A 22,707-nucleotide genomic window follows, 5' to 3' on the forward strand; every position below is an offset into this window, starting at 1 on the left:
ACACAGCCACACAACCCTCCCTCCACCCTGCTCACACCTCTGCTGGGATGTGTGACACCTCCACCGAGTCAGAGGAACCCAGACCCGGGGAGGGGAAATGCCAGGCGCTAGCCATCAGTAGCACCCACTAACCAGAGCCACCGAGCCCCCCTGAAGCGGCACACGTATACATGTACCTCCCTCGGGCCCCAGCCTTGCTATGCTGTCTCCTTATGCCTGGGGCTGGTGGTCTGGGAAACGCAGCAGTGAAGGGGAAGGCAGAGCCAGACCTTCTCGTGCCCAAGTGGGAAATCACTTGCACCTCCCCAGACTGGAGGTACAGACGTAATCACAGCTCTGCCATGAACCAAGGTGCAAGGCAGGCTCTTGATACCTGTGGAAATGATGGGTAAATGACACAGCCCGCCACGAAGATCTCCACCCAGGGAGCTGCAGGGCATTGCTTAGAAACACATGAAGAAAACTGTCATGTAAAAAATTAGCCCTGTCCTTCAACAGTCAAGCATGGCAGGTAAAAGGCCGCACTTGGTAGTCATTTGGGGTCTCACTTTGAGATCCCAAGCTATCGTCTCCGAAGTCAGGGCAAACTCTTACACCCCAGCTGCACAGCACTGTTAACACCTCTGCCCAATGCAATCTGCACTCCCACTCCTGGCGAGCACCCCACTTCTCTGCACCCCAGAATGCTTGCAGCAGGGAGCCGAATAAGGGTGGCTAATGCTGCCAGGCTTGGTACTCATCCTTTGCTTTTTTTGGGGCAGTGGTAAGATGCAGAGTGCACCTTCTTCCCGCCAGCCCTGAGTCATCTAGCTGGCAGCACAGCCGCTTCAGCTAGAGCGTGGCCAACTCAGCCCCTTTTCCCTTTGGCAGACGAAACAAGGAGATGAATGATTATGCTGATAACACGAGTGGTTTGGGACCTTCCTGCGTAAAAGACTGCTGACAGAAACAAGAGCTTGGATGATTACTGGCCACCCAATCTGTCTGTTACAACAGACACATCTCAAATGCCAAAGTCCAACGTGAAACTTTTTAACGACGACACCTACTACCACTTACATGAAGCTACAGTGCCTTAGCTGGCTCTGAAACAGCAGCAATGCCTACCGCTGTGAAACTCCCAGGCTGAGCTCATTATTAGCATGCTTCAGAGACACAGGCACACAACTATCTTGGGAAGAAAGCAGGTCAGACTGCGGTTTTTCTAGAAGTTTTTCAGGAAGTTTGAGGTCACGTTAGACAGTTACGTTGCTATGTCCATGCCAGTTCACGTGCCAGGACTGGTTGATTCAAAGGCAAGGTGGGCAACTCTCAGAGGGAACCTTATTCCCACCTGTGTTCATCAGAAGACTGTCGTAAGAAAGCGCTACCAAAAGGCCATTATCTACTTGTCAGGCACAAATCCTGGGCCTGCTCGCTCACCCACATTTAAGCCTAGCTAGACTCAGGTGCGACACGATGACTGAAACGTGTCTTGCAAGAATACGTCTCCAAAACTCTCCCTTCACCCCCAGCACGCATTTTCTGCACAGTCCTTCATCTGCTCTGTTTGTCAGCAACCAGCCTCCCTTCACCACCAGTATCTGAGTTAGTCATTTCTGACAGGAAATTATTTTTACCCTTTTGCTGTTACAATTGCCTGAAAATAAAGTTTGGCAAATGTGCCACAAAAACCTAGGAGATAGCATGAAAGGCAATTACACTCTGGAGAAAACGTTTATGTATATAGAGCACTTTAAATACGTTTTACTGGCTTGGCAGAGTTCAGCGCCTTCTCTGGAGCCTCTACCCCATTTGGGAAATTTGTGTTCAGTTACTTTCCTGTCGTAACACTTAACCTTCCTTCAACTGATAGCAAATGTGAGCGTTTCTGGCAGGAACAAAGGAGCTGGGGTCTCTCTAGACTGAAGTGACTTTCGGAGGTGATCCATGGGACATCTTGTGCCTCCCAGAGCACGATGATACCTGCACCAGACTCACTCTCCTGGCTGGAGAAGGTTCCAGTCAATGGTGCAGAGGAGTTAATATAAGGCCTGCTGCCTACGAACATCACCTAGGCCCTAAACTATATTTACGTATGCTGTTTCTCACCCATGGGCTTAGCAGAGAAAATGCAGTGAGATACAACCAACTCCATATGCTGCTTCCCCCTTCCATTAATCAGGCAGGCAGCCAACGCCAGAGCCTCTCGCGGCATGGACACGACATGAAGCACGACGACGGCACCGTGTCACCGCTGCGAGGCAGGCTCAGGGCATCTCGGTTCTTCACCCAAAATGGGAAAGGCAGGCCGATCTCGCTCCTGCTCCTCTTGCAACGGATCAGACCATGCTATTCAAATTCTTTGTACAATGCTGCTGCCTCAAAACCAAAGGCACAGCGACCAAGCGTCATGTTTAGCAATTTGGGTCTCTAGCTTGCAATGTTGTCTTGTCTCTTCTTTCAAGTCCCAACACTTCATTTTCTTTCCTCGTTTACAAGCTAGTAATTTGGTTGTGAATCTTCTCATGTCTAGTGGCTTTTTGTGTAAAGGCCCGTCTGTCTGAAATATCTCAGCTTTCGCTTTTCAGGAGGTTCCCAGCATTCAGAGTCACAAAGAAATGCCAGTAAGGGAAAATCCACCATAAAAGGTCAGAAAACAAATGACAGACAGAAAGGATGTTAGCACTATTAGTTCAAAAAAAAAAAAAAAGGACTACCAAAAATCATCCTTTTGTTTCCAGTTTAACCCATTGCTGTGCAGTCTGAAAGTGTGGCATTGACGATCTCAGCCTGGCCTGTGCTGGAGAGGAGCCCGTTCTCCCCGAAATAGTTGCTCGGCCCTTCCTGGCAATCGGCCCCCTTTAAGAGCTCTCATGAATCTCAAGTCCAGTTTGAAAATCCTCACCAATAAACATATATAACCTCTGCAATCCCTTTTACGGTTTTGAAACTGAATTCTTGGTGAGTGGGTCATTCCGATTACAACATGGGCCATGACGGGAAACATGAGAGATTTCACACAGTGTGTTCCAGTCTGTGCTGTTTAAATGAGTGACTGGGAGCAGAGCTCTCTAATGGCTTTACTGTATCAGGGGGAGCAGGCTGCTGAGCATCTGCAACTGCCAAGCACAAAGAATTTCAGGAAAACATGGGTGTAACCTACTACAAGCCTTCACCGAGCTGGCTGGACTTCACCACGCGAATCAGGATTTAGACTAACAATCCTCATTTTGGGAAAAGCAGGGGCCCTTACTCTCACCAAAAAATTATACAAAAAATTATACATCTGCAGCTCCCTCGGCCATTCATCCAGCAACTAGCAGCAGTTGTGAGGTCTATGCACCACTTAGCACGTTCAGTAAGAGAGCCTTAAATGATGCATAGCCTTATGGTGACCTTCTGCCCAGGGCTAAATCCTACGCTTGATGCATTACATGCCCCTACATGAGCTCCTGGGGATGTACGTATGTGACAGTAACCCAGCTTTGATAGCTGACTGGAGGCAATTTCTTCTGGGTGCCATACACTCACTCACCCTAATTTGCTCTGTGATCTTTAAAAAAGCAAATTATTTTTATGAAACAAAGGAGAAGGGTTGCACTAAGCAGTTGCTTGTTTTCAGGCCTGACTAACCAGAGAGTAACTAGGGCAAAGTTTGATCCGTTTCAAAATAGCGTAATATTTTTAATGACCCATAAGCCCATTTTTAGAACACAGCGAGGACTTTCTGCCTTAGTTTGAGTAAAAGCCTCAGACTCCTCCTTCGCCAGCTAGGCTGAAAAACGTAGCAGTGGAAGAGTCACCCCACGGACTGATGTCACCAGACAATGCTGCAGTCACTGGATGTAAACACATCTTTCAGGGCAATGAGGTTCTGTTGTATAAATGCACACTTTTATTAAAGGGGCTTTTTTTCCCAGTAAAAAATACAGGCATTTTGCTCTCTAATTTATTACCTGCAACGTCAACCAGCCTGGCAAAGTGCCAGGAAATCATTCTAGGACTAGGTAAACCTCTGTGGAAGATAGGGTGTGATTTTGACCTGTGGATGGGTTGCAGCAGAAGGCGGCTGATCCCACAGAGATCCACTTGGATCCACGGATGGTTCCAGATTCTTGCAAAGCTTAGAGAATCTAAGGAAGAGTTCATCAAATCAGTGACACATCACATTTCACTCGAGTACGGCTTAGCGGCATGTTTAGACTGAGGGATGTGCCTAATTGTCTTGCTGGACCAAGGCTATGCTTTCCAAGATGATGTTTTCTCCATTTATATCCGTTTCGGCATCATTTGCATTTTCTTCTCATGCTATCAAGACCTGACGGGAAAGCACCAGCGTGTGTACGTGTGTGCAATACTCAACACACACAGAGACGGGACTGACAGCTCTGTGAGACAAAGCTGCGAATGTCAGCATATTCACTGGGAAGTTTTCCCTCCAGTTTACCCAAGGGTCTAACGACCTTCATCAAGAGTCACAGTTAAAAATGGCACTGATCAAATTAGCGTTGCTCATTTTCTCCCCACTCTCTTGCAAAAAGACCACCACCCGCTCCGTTTTCTCAAATCACACACTCCGTTATCCGAACGCTTCCGCAGACGTGTCCCTGAACGGTTAATCATTACCATGGGAAATACTACACTCATCTATATAAATTAGAATGTAATTTGTGTATCTAAACATCACGGCTCAGCTCACCCGCTCTGCCTGACGAGACAGGATACCGCGAGCACCGATGAGTGAGTTCACATGGAATACAACTCGGGGGAAATGACAAACTACACTCCTCAGCAGCCTCAAATAACAGCAAATGGCTGTATAAAACCTGATTTTCTACAAAACAGACAGTGCGTCAGTGGAAGCCGGTAAAGCGATACGTCGCTGAGCGCTGGATGCAGAAGGCTCGGCCGCAGCCCTGGCTGTACACAGGGTAAAAGGCACCAGGAGCCCCTTTGCTTGCTCGGTGCAGCCCACCTGTGGGACCAGCCTTGGCTCCCATGGGGAAGCAGCAGCTGCCGGCAGATCCAGGCCCGCCGCAGGCAGGCGGCTCCGGAGGAGAAGGGAAGCCTTGCAGGAAGACGCCACAAGACTTCCTCCTCCCCTCGACCCCGCTCCGCTCCCCGGGGATGCTGCTACCAGCTCCCTCGGGGCTCAGGTGGGGTTTGTAAAGGGATGGATTTAAAATGGCCCCTCTCTGGAGGGTCTGACACACCAACAAAGCCCCACAGCCTCCAGAAATGTGAAAAACCCTCTGTAGGAACAACCTGCCGTGGAAGGCCGGCAGCTCCGTCTGAAGGCGAAGGTGGGGTGAGCAGGACTCCGGGGTGGTGGCCGAGGTGACATCCCCCATCTGCAGTGGGATTGAGGGCAGGTGCTGTGGGGACAGCAGCGATGGGGCGAGGGACATCCAGGCAGGCCGGAGGAGAGCCAGGGTGGACGGAGGTCTCCCCACAGAGATGGCTACCGGCAGTGGCTGGCCACGCGTGGGGCGCAGGGCCCCGCACACGCCAGGCCGAGGGCGGTGGCAAGTCAGGGGCGCCTCGCCCGCCCAGCACCCCAGCGAGGACCCCGGAACAACGGGCACCCCGAGCCCAAACCCCCCCTCCCCGGCCACGCTGCCAGCAGGCAGCAACCGCAGGCAGGCAGGCAGGCAGGCGGGGAGGGGCAGCCGGACACCCCCCCCACCAGCTCCAGACCCCAGAAGGAATTGGGGGGGGGGAAGATGCCCGTATGGCCGGCCCCACGGAGGGAGTGGGGAGACGGCGGCCCTCCGCCCCCACAGACTCCTCAGCCCCCTCCCGGGGCGGCTGAGCCCCCCTCCGCCGCCGCCGCCGCCGCCGCCCCCCGCAGGCCCCGCTCCCGCCGGCAACACCGCCGCCCCGCCCCGCCCCGCCGGTCCAGGCCCAGGCCCCAGGCGGGGCCGGGCGCGCCCCCCGTCCCGGCTGCCCCGGCGTGGAACGGGGAGCGGGCCGCGGGCCGCTGCAGGCCCGGCATTGTTCGCGGCCGCGGGGCGCACCCGCCCCGCCCGGGCTCGCTCCCCCCTCCGCGGGAGCCGCCCCGCCGGCCCCCCCCCCCCTCTCCCCGCCGCTTACCCCAGCTGCTTCTCTCCCGGCGGTTCCGGGCCATGGCGGGGCGCGGGGCTGCCCGGGCCGCGGCGGCTGCGGGAGGCTCCGTCCGCTCTCCGAGCCGCGCTGCGTCTGGCGCGGCTGCCGCGGTGGCGCGGGGCGGGCGGGGGAGCCGGCAGCAGCATCCCCGCCCGCCGCTACGGCGTGGCACGGCACGGCACGGCACGGCGGCCCGCCGCCTCCTGGGGCACCCGCCCACGCCGCGCCCGCCCACGGGCGTCCACACTCGGGGCACCCACGCGTGGGGCATCAGGCACTGACATCGGTGGGTCAGGCACGGGCAGATCCAGGGGCACCCATTTCCCGAGGTAGCCACACCCAGGAGTGCCCCCGCACCTGGGACACCCAGCACCCTCATGGGCACCCACCCATGGAGGGGCATGGCTGAGGGACCCAGCACAGCCAGGATGCACCCACACCCAGGTCACTCCTACCAGGGCACTGGGCACCCACCCATGGGGAGGCACTGGGCACACAGCTCCCCACTCAGCCTGCCCAGCATGGGATGGGCTTGGGGCTCATGCACACATACACACACCTTACCGGGTGGGCACATGCACAAATACCCACCCAGCTGGGATCACCCACATGCACAGAGCACCCAGGTGGGACACCCCCCACCCCCCCCAAAGCAGAGCCACGCACCACGGCTCATCCACACACACACAGAGCTCGAACACGCTACGCGCCCTTCCCAGAGCATGCTGCAAGCACACAGGCACACGTGGGCTGAGAAATCACTGGAGGGATCCTGTCCTGGGGTGGGGGTCAGCCAGCTCCTGCTCCCCTGATTCTGCCTGTGCTGGGAGCATCCGCAGGCAGCAGGAGATACACGCTGCACGTGTGCAGATGCAGCATGAAAGATGCAGCTCGAGGACCCGGGCTTGGGCACCCCTGGGGAAAATTTAGCTGCAGTGCGATTGATAACATGCACCTTCCCTCCAGATTTCCCTCTAACAGCAAGCGCTTGCCCCCTCGTATTTGGGATTGATTCAGCGCTCTGCCACATGAGACCGTGACTCAGCCCGAGCGCACGGGAATGCCGAGGTGCAAAACTTCGTCAGGAGAGCAGCGGTGCTGGCCCCATGCCCCGGCTGCCCCGAGGTGCTCCTTGTGCCCTCAGCCAAACCATCCCACCTGGAGGGACGCAGGGAGCACGTTCTGATTTCTTTTTCTTTGCCTTCCCGCACTCTCTTGCCAGCTGCAGCCTCCCAGGCCTGTGTTTATTGTGCGAACCCAGGAAAAGCGTTGAAGCCCTTTGCAATGCTGGCCACAGAGAGCTCGCCCACTCCCACCCGCACACCGCAGACTGTCACACCGCTGAGCGCGCTTGTCCTCAGCGTGTCAAGCTAATGCTTGTCCATACTTTTGATGCCAACAAGCTGCCGGTCAACTTGTCTGAAGCTGCAGCCCTGTGCTGCTCTTTGGAAGAAGCACGGCACAGCGCTCGAGGCATGATCTCTAAACTGGAAATGTGGCAGTCACCAGAGCATTGTCGCGGCCAAAATCTGGAAGGATGAGAAGGGAACTGAGCCCCAGACTGTATCTGCAAGAGGAGATTTGGGGAGAGTGCTGCTCATTTCTGCACGCTGGCTTGCGGTGGTCAGGGAAAGCCGATGGCCATCCAGCTCTCTTGGAGGCCCAGGAACCGGTGGGACCTGCTCTTCATTTCTGAAAGTGGGAAAAAAAGCAAAAGTGAACCGATCTTCTGTTCCAGGCGGCTCATCCGTGCCAAAGCCATGTGTTGTTGCGCTCCCATTGATATGCTGATATTTAATTTGTAAGTGCCTTCTCCAATACTCGGTGACTGCCTCCCGTTGGCTTCCTCCCTGTGTTTACAGCATCAGAGCAAAACATATAATTTCAAATCGCTGAAGTGCCGGCTCACGTGGCAGGCAGCTGAATCCTCCTGCCCGCGGCTGCCGGGCACCGCGACCGCGAGGAGCTCAGCTGCTCATGGCCTTGGCAGAAGCTCCCTTATGATTTTTATAAATAATCCCTGAAGTCGCATGTGCCTGTTGCTTCTTCAAAGCGGCAGAGAAGCGACCGGCGTTGTGAGGGGGTATTTCTTATGCTGGAGACTGTCAGAGGGGTTCAAATAGGTTGAAAGAGGAGATTAAAAGAAAAGCAGCTGGGAAACGGAGAGGAAAAAAAAAAGGAGGATGGAAAAGGAGATCTGTTAATTTGAAAGTCTAATTAAACTGAGATGGGCTCAGGTCCTGTTTTCCTCGTTTCCTTCGAGAGTTGCTGCTTAGGTCAATCTTGTACTGCCCCATTTACTGGCATTTTTTCCCTTTCTCTTTCCATTATGGCACGTAGTATCAAAATGAAAGGGGAGCGGAGAGGTTTGATCCTGTGCTGTGCCGGGGGGATTGTCTGCGTGAACTCCCAAGGCTTTTTCCTGCATTATTTCCTATGATCCCAAGTCAGGGGGTTTTGCAGATGATTTCGTTTCCAGGGGATGACTCAGCATTTGTTCATTTTCACCCCCTGTCCGTCCCTTTGCTCCACCGATTCATCCTTTATTTTTCCAGTTGCAAACAGCCCTTCCTAGGAAGTACCTTTACAGTCTTGCTGTCCAAGTTGCCAGATCCAAAGAGCTAATTTCACAGCAGACGTGCTGAACAGGCACGCAATGGAAGGATTCTTGAGGAAAAACGGTGCTAAATGGGGGAAAGGCAAAAAGAGAAAATACCCTGCAGAGAGAGACCGCAGCCGGGGGTCCCCAAGCCGGTGTACCTGGAGATACAGTGCTGAAAAGGCCCCAGAATTAGGAGAGAACCTGGATTTAAATCCATCATGTGTACCGCTCACACAGCTTGCAGGGGCAGTTTCATAATTCACCTTGATTCGACCGGCCCACTTACCCAGGCATCATTTACAGTTGCTTTTCATATCCCCAGCCCTTCGCAAACCGAAACCAGCCGTGTTGTGCAATACTTATGTAAGAGGTGGGAAAAGGACGCTACAAAATCTCTGCTCTTTCTCAGGTCCCACCAAGTACTCGCCAGGGCTTGCTCCTGAGAGAAACCGTGCCATCCGCACGAGTTTTCTTTGCCATGACACAGACAAGGCGCTGCCTTAACCCCGAGTGACAGAGCTGTTCTTACGGTGGTTATACAAGGTTCTTGAATATGTTCACTTCTTGCCCGCAGTTATTATTATCACTTCCGCCTCCTCAGTCTTCACTCTTTCACTGCTTCTGCTTAATTGCATGGGAAAGTAAAAGGAATATAGATCTCAACTGTGTTTGAAGAGCATTGCAAGGGGACTTCTCCCAAGCAATTACACTCTGTGGCGGTGATTTGTCATCACCGTTTTAATTTCTGTACCCTTATTCTTGGGTTAAGAGGCCACAATTCCTAGCAAATATCAAAAAGTGATAAAACAGAATCAGCTTGTTCCCCACTCTTCTTGAAAGCTGAAGCCTTCCTAACATCTGGTTTTTTCTTACTGAAATATTTTTAAGTGAAGCAGATCTTTGTTGCTTAGGAAATCCTTCTATTTCTGCTGTTCCTATTTCTCACCCTGAATAGTGTTATGACCGCCTACATTTACATGGGGTTTGCAGCCAAAGGAATTATCTTTGCTTCGTCTGTAAACACGATTGCACACTATGGCTGTAACAGAGCCATCGTATTGCACTCGGTAGAGGAGACAGGATTTCAGCGGTTAATTAAATGACTTAAGTCTTCTGGGCGAAGGTCCTTCCTTCTGGAAGATCCTCTGTCAACTGAAGGAACTACTTAAGAATACAAACAGCCATGTAGATAAAGAGCTATCAGCCCAAAATTTCAACCAAACCAACCCCAGCGTGCGTTCAGAGACAGGCTTGGTTTTTACCTCGGGGGCTGCCTTTGCACCGTCTGGGTCTGGTCAGCGCTGAGCACCGAAACGACGAGATACTGCAGAAGTCCGGCAATAAACAAACGCAACTTTTCTCAGCTGAGTTAGACTATCATCAGGCCGGTTTCCAGTAGGTTCCTCACCCCAAACAGCATCCTTGGGACTCTTGCAAGGTTTTGCTGGATTTGAGTAAAATACCCCACTCAGCTGTGGGTTCAGATAATATTGCAGGCCCGTCTGCGTGTGCCTCGGTGCTGTATCTGGAGCCTCACTGCCTCACAGCCCCAGGTTATTCCTTTCTGTCACAGACACTGAGACACACCAGCACTGCAGGACTAACTACAACCTTCCGAGATTTCTCTTCCTTCCTCTTATTTCCCTTTAGAGGTCAGTAAGCTCTCTTCTAAGCCCAACTTCTCATCTATTTCCAATATGGTTTTTAATTTGTTCTTTCTCTTCTCCGCTGACAGGCAGATGGACGCTATATTCAAAACATCCTTCCTCGCCAGTCTCTTTTTTTGCAACGTGGCTTGAGTAAGTCCAAGCCAAAATCTGTGCATGCCAAGTTTGTTTCTAGGATTTCCCCCTGAAGATACACCTCGTCCAGGGAAAGGGTTCCAGCTCCTCTTGCATCTTGGCAGAAACAACCGAATCCACCTGCCTGCGTGATTCAGCAAGATATTCGCAATATGTTCCAGCCAGGTTCGTGCACCTGGAAACAGGGGGAGCCGCCGGGTTTCCAGGCAGTGCTCTGAAGTCCCCTTGTTAATGCTGCTTTTAATTGAACGGTCACATTTTCCTGCATCCTTGCACCGAGCAGTTACTGTTGGTGGAGCTGCCTGCTTCACCTCTGCCCTCCCGCGCGTGCACGTGGGAGGGAAGGGCATCCAGCTGGTTTCCTTCCTTTGAATCCAAACAGCACAATCAGCTGCAAAGTCTCCTGAGATACATCTACGTAAACAGGGTGACACAAAAATAATGTATAGCCACTAGCGCTCCCGTTCCTTCCGTGAAAAACAAATCCTTGCACAAGAGCCTCAGTTAAAGCTGGCGTGAGGGTCTGAGCTACGTCTTATTTATAATTCTCCTGCTCCTCCAAGGGATACAAGTCTCCTGACAGCCTGAAAAGGCTTTGCTCTCCCTTAGTGTCTTTTCTCTCTTCCCAGAGCATCTCAGCAACAACCCCGGGAGAGATCCTCAGTCTATGGGAGACTGATGCTTTCTTGAGCAAGTGAATTCCCACGCTGGACATAAGAAGCACCTAACAGGCCTGGATGCCATCTCCTCCTCCTTCTCTTGCCCCAAGCTGCTCCCTCGGCTGTGTTCCTTGCATCCGTCTTGCCAAGACCTCTCCCTCTTTCCGCTCTTGCGACAGAAATAGCATGCTCCTTTCAGAGCCCCTTTACCCAAGCTCTTTAGTTTTTTTCCAGGCATCTTTTGTGCTTGTCATCGTGTGCCCACAGCAACTGCCATCCCAGCTGCCCCAAAGGGCCATTCCAGCAGCAGAGACCGTTAGGAACCCTGCGAAACCTGCCCTATCCCTCTTATTCTGGGTCCCGCTAGCAGAGCTCAGCAGGCAGGTAAAGTGGCATTAACAGCACTGAGAGGTGCCGAGGTGACGCCGAGAAGCTTTGGTAGGTTCAGCACCCTGCCTGTCGCAGGCAGAACTGGACTCAGTGGCGGGAAGCTGCCCGCAGAGAGCCTGGAAATAGCTCCTCGGCAGGCCCCTCGCTCGTGGCCGTGGGGAGACAGGGTGTAGCAACAGTGTGTGTTTCATCGGGGAGGAAAACCAGCCTGAAAAACCCAAACCACAAACTTAGAAAAAAAAGCTACGTCTCGAATCATAGGGAAGATGCTGCAGCATTTCTTGAGAGCGTACTCTGTCTCCTCAACGATGAAGTTTGATGTAAAATACAGTGTATTGCAGGAGTCAATGAGCGGGAAAAGCTGCAGGCCCTCGAGTTGATTCATGAGTCTTCAGCCTCGGCATTGCCGTGCAGTTGATCTATTTTATTATTCAAACACACGACAAACGTGAAGCAGACCCACAGAATAGTTTTGAATAGCTTCCGTGTGAGATTGTTAGACTATGTGAAATTAAAGACATTTTAGCAGTCTGATAAAGACTAGGGCTGAAGTATTTTTTCTTCATGCTGCTGTTTCATAGCTCAGAGTTTCTTATTTGACAATGAACATGCATTCGCACGCGTGGCACATTCCGCTGCTTTTAAAACTGCCTTTATTATATTGTTCAGTTAGAAATTTCTACAGTTTTGCATCTACCGTTACCAGATGAATCTCGATGTCTCATGAAAATAACCTTGGCTGTTCTTCCTCTTAAGACTACAATGCAAACAGATCACATTCTCTAATCCTACGTAATGCCTTATGTAAAACTACTTAACATTCCTTTTAAGGCTGGGACCCATCCAGACGAAAGATGCTGCATAAAAGCACATTCCTTAACACGCTTGACCAGAAAAGCAACGTGGTCTAGGGTGGAAAATACAGAGTGGGAATCGGCATGTGTTCAAGAGTAGATGCTTGGCAGTGTGCAGCGTCAGGCCACGTCTTGCGCCGTACGCTTTGCACAACTCATTTACCTCCATTTTTCTAATTGTGAAATGGCAATAGTAATACAGTCCTGGTGCTGCTATTATTTATGTACACTTTCCAGTAGTGCTTCCAGCAGGGACCGAGACCCAGCTGGGGCAGGTGGACTAAAGCTCGGATCACGAGGCAAGCTCTGAGAGCTCACCCTTCACCACTGGCAATATGGAATGGAAGACTACATCTCCAGGTGGGAAGGGAAACTTAACCCAGCAAGGACAAAACAGTGTCAATACAGGAGCCTTTGCATTAAATTGCAGTCGTTGGATGGCCCTTGGATCTGTAAGGCGTTCTAGGAGGCCAAGTCCTAATGCACCATCTGCTACTGGAAAATGAAACGGCCTCTTTCCTGGGCTGTCATCTGATGGCTTGTGAAGAGCAGCAAATGAGTAGAGTGAAAAGCGGCGTTCGAACCCTCAGCCGAGGAAGAGAGAAGAAAAAGGACGCAAACAGCTCGCTATCAGGAGTGCAGGAAGCCAATTTATGGGGGGAGAGGTAATTGTTTTGTTAAAAATCGCTTGAGGAAATACAGCTCCCTAAAGGGTAAATAGTTTCTTCTTTATTTGCTGGGTGTTCAGGAAAACTTACGTATTTATGTTGGAGAGAACATACAGGATGTAGAAGGCTTTCAGAGTACAAGGGAAAATTAAATGCGAATCTTTTTAAGTTAGCAGTCCCGTGCTCCCGTGTCTCTCTGGAAGCAGGACAGTTTACATTTTGGAGCCTGCTTCTGACACACACCGTTTCAGATGTGCCCATAAATAAAAACCCAATAAAATCAAATGCCGCTATGCAATTCCCAAGAGTCTGCATACGTTGTCTTTGAGTTTAACCTAAAGCAACATGCCGATCCTCATGAGTTATGCTACAGAGCCTGTGTTTTGAAGGACAAGCTTACGCAATCAGCGCCGCTGTTTCAGGTACTTGTATGTGGGATTTCTAAATGTGCTGCAGTAAGCGTAAAACCCAGACTCCATTTTAAACTGAGAATCAGTACCCAGCTACTTTGTCGATAGACTATATTGGACCTGCGTGGGCTGTCTGACTGCCAAAGAGGCAGAACCTGTTCTTTAATAACCAATCCAGAGTCCTGAACACCAAAGGGACTTGTACATCTGGCATCCATTTAATTTTTTTCTACCTAGCTTTTGCAAAGGTATTTCCTGCGTTGAGTATGTGGTATTTTTTGCGCCTAGAAAAATCACACCTCCTTTTAGGCCTTAATGATTTTATGTGCAGTGAATACTACTGCTAATTCCAGCATTCCTCTACTCCGTATCCCCACCTTTGGGTTTCTTCAATTGTTTAGCACTCATTTGAGAGACCATAGGTGAGTTTTGCTCAGAATTTCAGCTGCCTTGCTGAAAATAATTGTTCTCCAAAGAGGGAAAGGCAGATACAGAATACTTTCCGTCTTGCAGTTTCACAGAGGCTTTTTTGACTTCAGGAGCCCAAGGAGGCAAGTCCCAACAAGACCGAGTTAATTCTTGTGTGACTATCATTGCACTGGCTGCCCACAAAGCTAAATACCATGGTGCTTGATTAGCCCATGAAAAGGATTACGTGATGTGGCTGCGAGGTTGCAATCCAGATTGCAAAGGCTGGAACTCACTGACCTGGGGAGTCATACCCAGTCCGCATCCTTGTTCCCTCAGCTGGTACATTCTCCTCCTCCTCCTCTTCCTCCTCCTCTTGCACCTCAGAGCCTCTCTGGAGCAGGTCAGCCTCCGGCGCTCAGCTTGGAGGGGGGTTTTGCCATGGCAGCTGTGATAGCCCCTGCCAGGATGTACACGAAGGAACAGCTCTGGTGTCAAAGATGGAAAGCTCAACCTGGTGTTTGGCAGAAGCATACATACAGATATAAATACATATATGTGGTGTAGGCAAGCTGGGGGCTTTCCTCCTGCCTCAAACCAAGGGGCACAGGCCAAAAGCCATGCCTGTCCCCACACTTGTCTCTCCACAGCGAAGACATGGACCTGTTGGAGTGGGTCCAGAGGAGGGCCACAAAAATGGTCAGAGGGCTGGAACACCTCTCCTGTGAGGACAGGCTGAGAGAGTAGGGGTTGTTCAGCCTGGAGAAGGCTCTGGGGAGACCTTATTGTGGCCTTTCAGTACTTAAAGGGGGCTTAGAAGAAAGATGGGGACAGCCTTTTTAGCAGGGCTTATAGTGACAGGGCAACGGGTAATGGTTTTAAACTAAAAGAGGGTAGATTCAGACTAGATACAAGGGAGAAATTTTACGGTGAGGGTGGTGAAACACTGGCACGGATTGCCCAGACAGGTGGGAGATGCCCCATCCCTGGAAACATTCAAGATCAGGTTGGAGGGGGCTCTGAGCAACCTGGTCTCGTTGAAGATGTCCCTGCTCATGGCAGGGGGGTTGGACTAGATGGCCTTTAAAGCTCCCTTCCAACCCAAACTATTCTGTGATTCTATGGGCTCCACGCCGCCGCAGTCCCAGGCTCACCCGTTAGCAGAGGGTCACGGTGTGCACGTCCAGGGCGGGCAGTGGGGCCTCCAGCCCCGCCGGGGCCCACCTGCACCCCCGGCTCTGCCTCTACCGGGCACAGAGACACCACACACACCCCCCCGCCGCCCTTTCCCCACTGCAGGGCCCGCGGGGAGCACCGGCGCCACATCCCCGGTCAGCGCGGGCCGGCCGGCAGAGCGGCGGGGCCGCCGGGGCACAGCGGCCTGCGGGCCCGGGCCGGGCCGGGCCGCCGGCGGCGGCTGAGGGCCGCCGGGAGGGCGGCGGGCGGCCGCGGGCAAGCGCACCCGGTAGCTGCCATCGTGACACAGGTTTTACTAACGCCGAGGGGCGGCCCGGGCCGGCGGCAAGCGCGGGGCGGGTGGAGGAAGGCGGGCGGGCGGGCAGGAGGGAGGGAAGGGCAGGGAAGGGAAGGGAAGGGAAGGGAAGGGAAGGGCCGGCCGCGGCGGTGCCGTCGGCCGCGCCGTGGCGCTGCGGCGTCGCGGAGGCCCGCTGCCGTCCCGTCCCGACCCGTCCCGGCTCGGCTCGGCTCGGCTCGGCCGGGCGGTGCGTGCGTGGGGGCCGGGGCCGCGGCGGGCAGCGAGGCCGCGGCTGGGGAGGAGCGCGGGGCCGCGGCGGGAGGAGGAGGAGAAGGAGGAGGAGGAGGAGGCGGCGGCGGCGCTCCCTCTCCGGCGGGACAAAGGGCTGCGGGCGCGCAGGTAGGAGCCGGCCCGGCCTTGCTGCGGGCCTGGCTGCGGGCGGGCGGGCGGGCTGGCGGCTGCCCCGGCCAGCGGCGGGTGGGCCGCGGCGCCTCCTCAGCGCCGGCGGGACGGGACCTCCCTCCCTCACAGCGGCCGGGGCGGTTGCTCCCCACCGGGTTCGGCCCTTCCCTGTTGTCCCGGGGAGCCCCGGGCTGTGGAGGGCGCTGCCCCCGCCGCCGGGCCGGCAACGGCCGTGGCAACCGCCGGCTGCCTGCCTTTGTCTCGGCAGCCGCGGCCCAGAGCCCGCCCCGGGAGCTCCCCCTCAGCAAGCGCTTTCCGCCGCAGGAGCCATGGGCCGGCTGCCGCGCTAGGAGCATCCCCGGCCGGAGCAGGAAAGCGGCCGCTGCTCCCCTTCCCCCGGCGGGGGCTGCGCGGGGCTGGAGATGGAGCCGGCGGTGCGGCCGAGCGGGGATATCCTGAGGCGGAACCCGCAGCAGGACTACGAGCTGATCCAGCGGGTGGGGAGCGGCACCTACGGCGATGTCTACAAGGTGAGCGGTGTGGCGGGCCGGGCCGGGCTCTGCTCCGGGGGTTCTCCTCCGGGGGTTCTCCTCACGGCGTGGCCGGGCTCAGGGCGTCACGGGACCGGCTGGGACAGAGCGGTTCCTGAAAAACCTGGGGACTCGGGGCATCTCTGGCAAAGCGTGAGGTTTCCCTCCCCGTCTAACACTTTTGTTTAAAAGGATTGACTTGTGCTTGCAGCGTTGGAGAAGGGTCCGTCTTACCGGTCCCTTCACTGATTTCTTAGAGGTTTGAATTGGTGAATATTGCGGGTGATACTTTCCACGTTACTGCTAAAGAAGGCAGAGGATATCTATTTGCTGTACCTGTTTCCAGAACGCATCAGTTAAAGCACCTGATTAAAAGGGTGCAAGTTTATCCCTGAGGTTAATAATAGCACGCAAAAGGCAGAAGCAGATTAAAGCTCTTCAGAAGCTGGAACGGAGTTGCAGCTCGCAGTAGAGTTAGCGCTGCAGATCCAGTAGATGCTCTTGAAACCGTGCGCGCTGGTGCTCACATCGCCAGAACCACAGCCATGGCAAACAGAAAGTGTAGGCATGGTGTGTTCCCCTCTGTGTGCTTCTCTGGGAGACACGAGCCCCTTCCCCAAAAGTCAAGGATGCTCAGGAGCTTTAAGGGTTAGGTTGCTTGTAAAGAAAGCCTTAAAGTTTTCGGCCTGTGTTTGACAGTCTGCATTTTCAGCTGCATGGGAAGAGTGGCTGTGATGTTTTACTTTGTAATGCTGTTGAGTGTGTTTAAAATAGACCTGAGACAACCAACCGTACAAGAAAAGGTGTGTTACTCTGCCACATGAAAGGCAGCGGTAATTGCTCATGCTGGGGGAGGGCTCTTCACTAATGTTCAAATTGAAGTTTTATAGGTGGATCTTGTTCCCACTACCCCCTTGAAATGGTTACTTATGGCCTCGGGGAGTTATTTTTAAAAGTTTTCATGGTGCATATTTACCTTCCTTTTTTCTTTTTTTTTTTTTTTCTCCTAGAGCGCTGTGCACAGATCAGTCAACTTCTTTGCTAGGGAATCTAGCACTAAATCCTTTAAAAGGACATTTCAGGTTTCATAAATCTGAAACTCGGCATGCCTTGAGCTACTTTCTTTGAGTATGCCTGCATAGTACAGGGCAGCATGACGAGAAATAACTAGTTGTGTTGCAGAGAAGTACTTTTGTGTCATCTCTTTGCTCTTTGTGGAAAAAGAAATATTCTGCTTCTCATTATCCCGGTAATTAGTGGAGAGCTGTGCTGACATGCCATACAGCTTCCGGTTCCGGAGCTGGTTTGAATGCATGGCTCTGCTCTGTGCCATGTAAACATATCCCCTTTAAAAAAACCCCACAACCCTCCCTCCCACCTCCATTCTTTGGGTTATGAAAAATGTGCCTTCTATTCCTGAAACAGTTTCAGATAAGAATAAACCCAAACCTTCTCATAGTGCAACCTAGCAAATTTAAATCAAAGTCTTTGGCAGTCTTTTTAGACGTTGTTATGAGTCTAAAACAAGTACAAAGTTAATGAGTTTAAAATAGTTTGAGAGCCTACATTTGTTTCTAGGTCATTGGTTTGCTCTTTGTTTTTATAAAGCCCTGCAACAGGGAGGAACTGTATCAAGGGAATACTGAATCGGATGGCGCTGGCTGTTATGACAAATATGCAAAGCAAACTTATTTTTTAAAGTCATTGATGTTATGTTAATTTTAAAAGTAACTAAGGTAAACCTTTTTTCTTGAAAGGACTTAACGTATAAACATTGCAGTTTTATTTTTCTTAGTCCATGGTAAGTCTCTTCTTAGCACAGATGGCACATCTTATGCTTGCTGAGGGCTGTCAGTAGTGTTTATAAAATGCATTTCTTAGTGAATATCCGATTGTTGTTATGTTGCAGAGCTCGGGCAAGGTTTGCTAGAGAGCGCTCTTAAATTAAAATGGAATTTTCCTCTCACCTTTTCAAGTGGTTTTTCTGCTCCATCGCTACTAATGAGTCACCAGCGTCTCCAGCACAGTTGTTTTTAGGATGTCTAAAAGAGACAGCCTTTCTGATTGTGGGAGATCTGCCTCTTCCTCAGATGCTTTTCGGTGGTGGTGGTTCATGCCTCAAATTCTTCTTGGGGCATTTGGTAGCTTTTAGAGTAATTAGTTCTTTTTTGGATGTTGGAGGTGGAGGTTAAGCAAATATTTGTGTTCACTATTAGGTTACAGAAGAATATTTAAGGCCTTTCTAAAAATCTCCTACCCACTTTGCTTTTCATTACTACTATGGAAGCTTAAAACTGAAATGTGTTTTCTTAGTGTTTGTGGGTTTTTTTTCTCTTGTCTGTCACATGGCACACAATGGTTGATTGTAGGGTTGCTCATCAGTACTGGATTGTTGACGTTGTTTTAATACTTTTTTTTCCCCCCAAATGCATTTCAGGGTGGGGGAGAAACCATCCATAAATAAACTATTTTCTTATCTGTTCACAGAGTGTGTAAGTAGATCCAAGTTTGGGTCTACCAGTCTTGGAAGTACACTTTCCATTACAATCCTAATGCGTTAGTTGTCTCATCCATGTTGGGAAAGCTTTTTTTTCTTTTTAATAGAAGATATTACTGTTAAGCCAATTCTAATCCATTGGAATAATTTATCTCTCAAAGCATTGTATCAAGCTATCTCAAATTGCTGACTTCTGAAAGAGGCTGTAATAACGAAGATTGGGTACTCACTGGAACTTAATAATATGCTGACTGTACTTTTTTTGTCCGCACTTTCTGTCAAATGGTTAGCATCCTCAGCATCATATCTCTTAACGCTGCAAAGGCGAGGTCTACAAGAGTGAGATTTTAATTTGGCTTTCCTGGCAAGATTTCTGTTTGCCCTCCTTGGTCATATACATGAAAGTCTCAAAGCAGTATTTTAAAATGATGTAAGTTTGTTCATTCATCTGCACGGTCATGCTGAAATAGATGGGGTGTGTGTGGTTAAAAGGCAGAAACATCCAGTTGATCAGTGTCTTAGAGCAGAAAATTAACAAAAAGCCGCTAGAAACTGCAAATGGAATTTAATCTCCAGCACTAGGAAGTGGCCCGTCAGATCCCATCCCAGGTAAACTCCCATAGCGTGGTTAGATGTTTCCCAGGATGGGTTTTCATGCCAGCACGACCTGTCAGTGAACCAGCAGCTTTTCAGCAGGGCCTTGTAGTCTAATTTGTATAAGGCCAGTTTTGATAACAAGTTCACGTCATCAGCTCTATAAGCACGTGTTTCTGCAGTCCATGATATTTTCTGGAAGTACTTGGAATAGTGTAAGACTGGCTTGTTTTGGTTAGCTTGCAGGATTCGGTTGCATCAGAACATCAAGTCATTAGGTTATATATATTTGTAGATGTTGGTGTCCTGAAGGGACTTAGAAAACAAGCGCTGTATTAAGGCGATAATTTACTTTAGCTGTATCTTACTGGGATTTCCTACATGGACTTTTTATTTGAGTATTTATTAATGCCTTGGAATAGGTTTGGTGGAGAGATTTAGGGGAAATAATACCCTGTGTCATGGTGAGAGATGCGGGGTTGCCACCCCTTGCACATAAAAAGGAATTTAAAGTCTTCTACTACATGTGTGAGTGCCTTCACCGTCAGCCTGTTGACTCCGCTGCGGAACAAAAGACTTCCACTCACTACTACCTCCTCTGTCTCCTTCTCCCCCAACTACACAGGGCTTGGCTTTTTGTGGTTTTTAATGCAAGTGGGCCAAACAGATTTTTAACTAATCTTCAATTTTGGAGAAGGGGAACAAAAGGATGCTTTATGTAGACTGTCTTTTTGAATGCTCTTGTTTGGCAGCTGAGCTGAAAGATCAGCCCAGCACCCTCTGCAGGCTGCTTTTGCGGGATGAATAGCTGGATGTCTGTCCTCAATGAGCGGTGATGGTCAAATATGATCTTGTGCAGCAGTTCTAAAGCTGTCTTGTTTTGGTTTTTCCAAGCAGGATTGTGAACAGTGCTACAGTAGCTTTCTTTAAAAGTAAGCACAGAGGATGAGAAATGTACCAAATTAATAGCAGAAGCTACCCATAAACAAGAGATGCATTTTTATTGACTATCATGGAAATTTAATTCCTTCTTGAGTCACTTGCTTAGTCTCTCTCTTCTCTTGGGATTTTTTTAATTTTTTTTTTTTAAATCTCCTGCACCAGATAAAGGCATTAACTTAGAAGAAGCCTGTACTGGTTTGCCAGTGATCACTGCTGCAGGAAAATAGTGAGCAATGAAATTGGATCGTGGCACACAGAGACTCTTGCTCAAATACAGTTAAAAAAAAGTTTTTGGTTTTTTTTTTTAAAAGGTTGCCATAAAAGTGGGACTCTGTCCAGTTTGAGTCAGGTTTCGGCCCTGCTTGTGTGGTCAGTGCCTTATTCTCAGAGCTCTGGAGTATAATTTCTGGTGCAGTCAAAGGCTGTTGAGAACCTGTATTTGGTATTTTGAAAATAATTCTTAATGCCAAGGTAATTTCACAGATCATGAGAACTTACCGGTTAAAGCGTTCTACTACTTAAAGTCAACAGGTTGAGAATGGAATATTAAGCCTTTGTTTTAATACCAGAGTACAGTTATGGCTATGATAGTTTTTAATCACATACTCCCAACTTTATACAAATATGTTTTGGCAGCTGCAGACCAATTGGATTGGCCATCCCTGATTCAGCACTTCTGTCCCTGGTGAATATACATTGCTTACACATATACATTACCATAAAACATCTGTCACATTGGGGGATTCCACTCTTCCTCTCCAGATCAAAGCCTTCTGGTTAGCAGTGTTTGCTGTAGCCATGCCTGAACTCTGCGTACTCTTGTTTTTCCATACGAAGGGTGTTTAGAATGGCATCAAACCAGCGCTGTTGAGTTTCTTCTTGTTCCCGTGGAGTTTCTCTTCTGGGAAATTGCACGCTTTTCTTTTAGGATACGGTCAGTAGAATATATATATTGCTGAGAACTAAGATGCTTGGTGGCTTATTGACACCCTCTGTTAGGATATTCAGGAGTTGGGTGGAAGGCCTTGGTTTTCCATTTGTAATCTTTGTAAGGTTTTTCTCTTATTAAGCATTTGGTCTTTGTCACGGAACATTCAAAGCTGTTTGGCTTTAAATATTACCTCCTGTTGCTCATGTTTTCTGTTAGTGGTAGGTTATGTGGTGGGAATAGAGTGTTTCTCCCTATGTCTATTTACTTTCAAAGTCTCCCCTCCCTGTCTCTTACTTTCAAAAGCAGGTAGTCTCTGAAATCTTAAAAATAAAGTCTGATGTCTTTTCCAGCTCTTTTGAAGAGAGTTGTCCTCCCGGGTTAGGTCCTCAGAGGAGCCAAAGAGTGGTAGCAACTTTTCAGCATGCTTCCATCAGCTAGTACTAAGGCTATACCCAGCGTCTCTTAAGCCAAGGAGGAACTGAGAGTCTGTTCTGTTGAGTTTAATGTCCTGTTGATACCAGCCTTGTCTCTGATGTAGTCTTCAGTTGCGGTATTACTGTCTAGTACTCATCCTTCAGGAGACGTTCTGCTGGGTAGATGATTTTGTTATTCCTCATTTATTCGCGGTACAATCAGTGAGGGAGGCTGAGGCGTGCTGCGGACTTGCACAGGAAAGAGTCAACCACAGCATGTTCTTTTGTTCCCTGCATGTTGCACACATTTTTGGAGACCAGTCTTGAACATGAGAGGTGCTTTATACGAGCTGTGCCTTTTCTGCTTTCCACCCCAGAGCTCTGTTTCAATGCGAGATGTCCATTCAGAGGAAGTGAATAGTGCAGTTCAGGCATCCCCTTTGAAACACACACGCTACCCACCCCCCCAACAGCAGAGGAAATCTCTGAGAAGGAAGAACAGATCAAAGATCAGAACATTTGCATACCAGTATCTACTTCATCTTTGTGTCCAGAAGATGCAATGGTCATTTCCATTGCCAGCGTGTTTGGATAACTTTGAATACGTCCAAGATTTATAGCATGAGGTGTCTGAGTGACTCCCAGTTCCATCAGCAGAGGTGCGTGGTAGAAGTACGCAGATCATCCGTGTCAGAGAGAATAGCTCTTCCTGTTAGCAAGGCCGTAACGGAGTTTGCCAGCATATTTCGCTGACACCAGCAACTGTCCGTCCGCTCTGCAGCTGGAAAAACAAATATGTTTGCTACCTTTATTCATGTTTGGCACCTGGCTTCTTGGTTATGGCTGTGAATGAAAAGAAGAGGCAGCATCAACCCAAGGTGATTCCATTTGAGAACAATGCAAAACAGGTAGATCTCCATATTCATAAAAGTTGTTCTTCAATTCAAGGCAACCTCAATGCCTTGCATTTTAGATTGCCAAGACTTTCTCACACTTTGTCATTTTGTTAGGTTTTCGGATTTTATATTTCTTCAAGAAGGTAGA

At 50.4% G+C, this 22,707-nt stretch overlaps 2 protein-coding genes across 6 annotated transcripts in view; one reads left to right on the top strand and one right to left on the bottom strand.

Moving 5' to 3' along the window:
* ATL1 (atlastin GTPase 1) overlaps positions 1-6,128 on the bottom strand; it is a 33,035-nt gene extending 26,907 nt beyond the window's left edge. For both annotated transcript variants that reach the window (XM_050897581.1, XM_050897582.1), the window contains exon 1: positions 6,076-6,128. In XM_050897581.1, coding sequence (XP_050753538.1) covers positions 6,076-6,109 — 34 coding nt within the window. In that variant the 5' untranslated portion in view covers positions 6,110-6,128. The remainder of the gene's footprint in view (positions 1-6,075) is intronic.
* A 10,009-nt stretch (positions 6,129-16,137) lies between these two features.
* MAP4K5 (mitogen-activated protein kinase kinase kinase kinase 5) overlaps positions 16,138-22,707 on the top strand; it is a 70,593-nt gene continuing 64,023 nt past the window's right edge. For all 4 annotated transcript variants that reach the window (XM_050896878.1, XM_050896879.1, XM_050896880.1 and 1 more), the window contains exon 1: positions 16,138-16,286. In XM_050896878.1, coding sequence (XP_050752835.1) covers positions 16,179-16,286 — 108 coding nt within the window. In that variant the 5' untranslated portion in view covers positions 16,138-16,178. The remainder of the gene's footprint in view (positions 16,287-22,707) is intronic.

Source organism: Gymnogyps californianus, chromosome 5 (genome assembly GCF_018139145.2).
Source record: "Gymnogyps californianus isolate 813 chromosome 5, ASM1813914v2, whole genome shotgun sequence".
NCBI classification, from domain to species: Eukaryota; Metazoa; Chordata; class Aves; order Accipitriformes; family Cathartidae; genus Gymnogyps; species Gymnogyps californianus.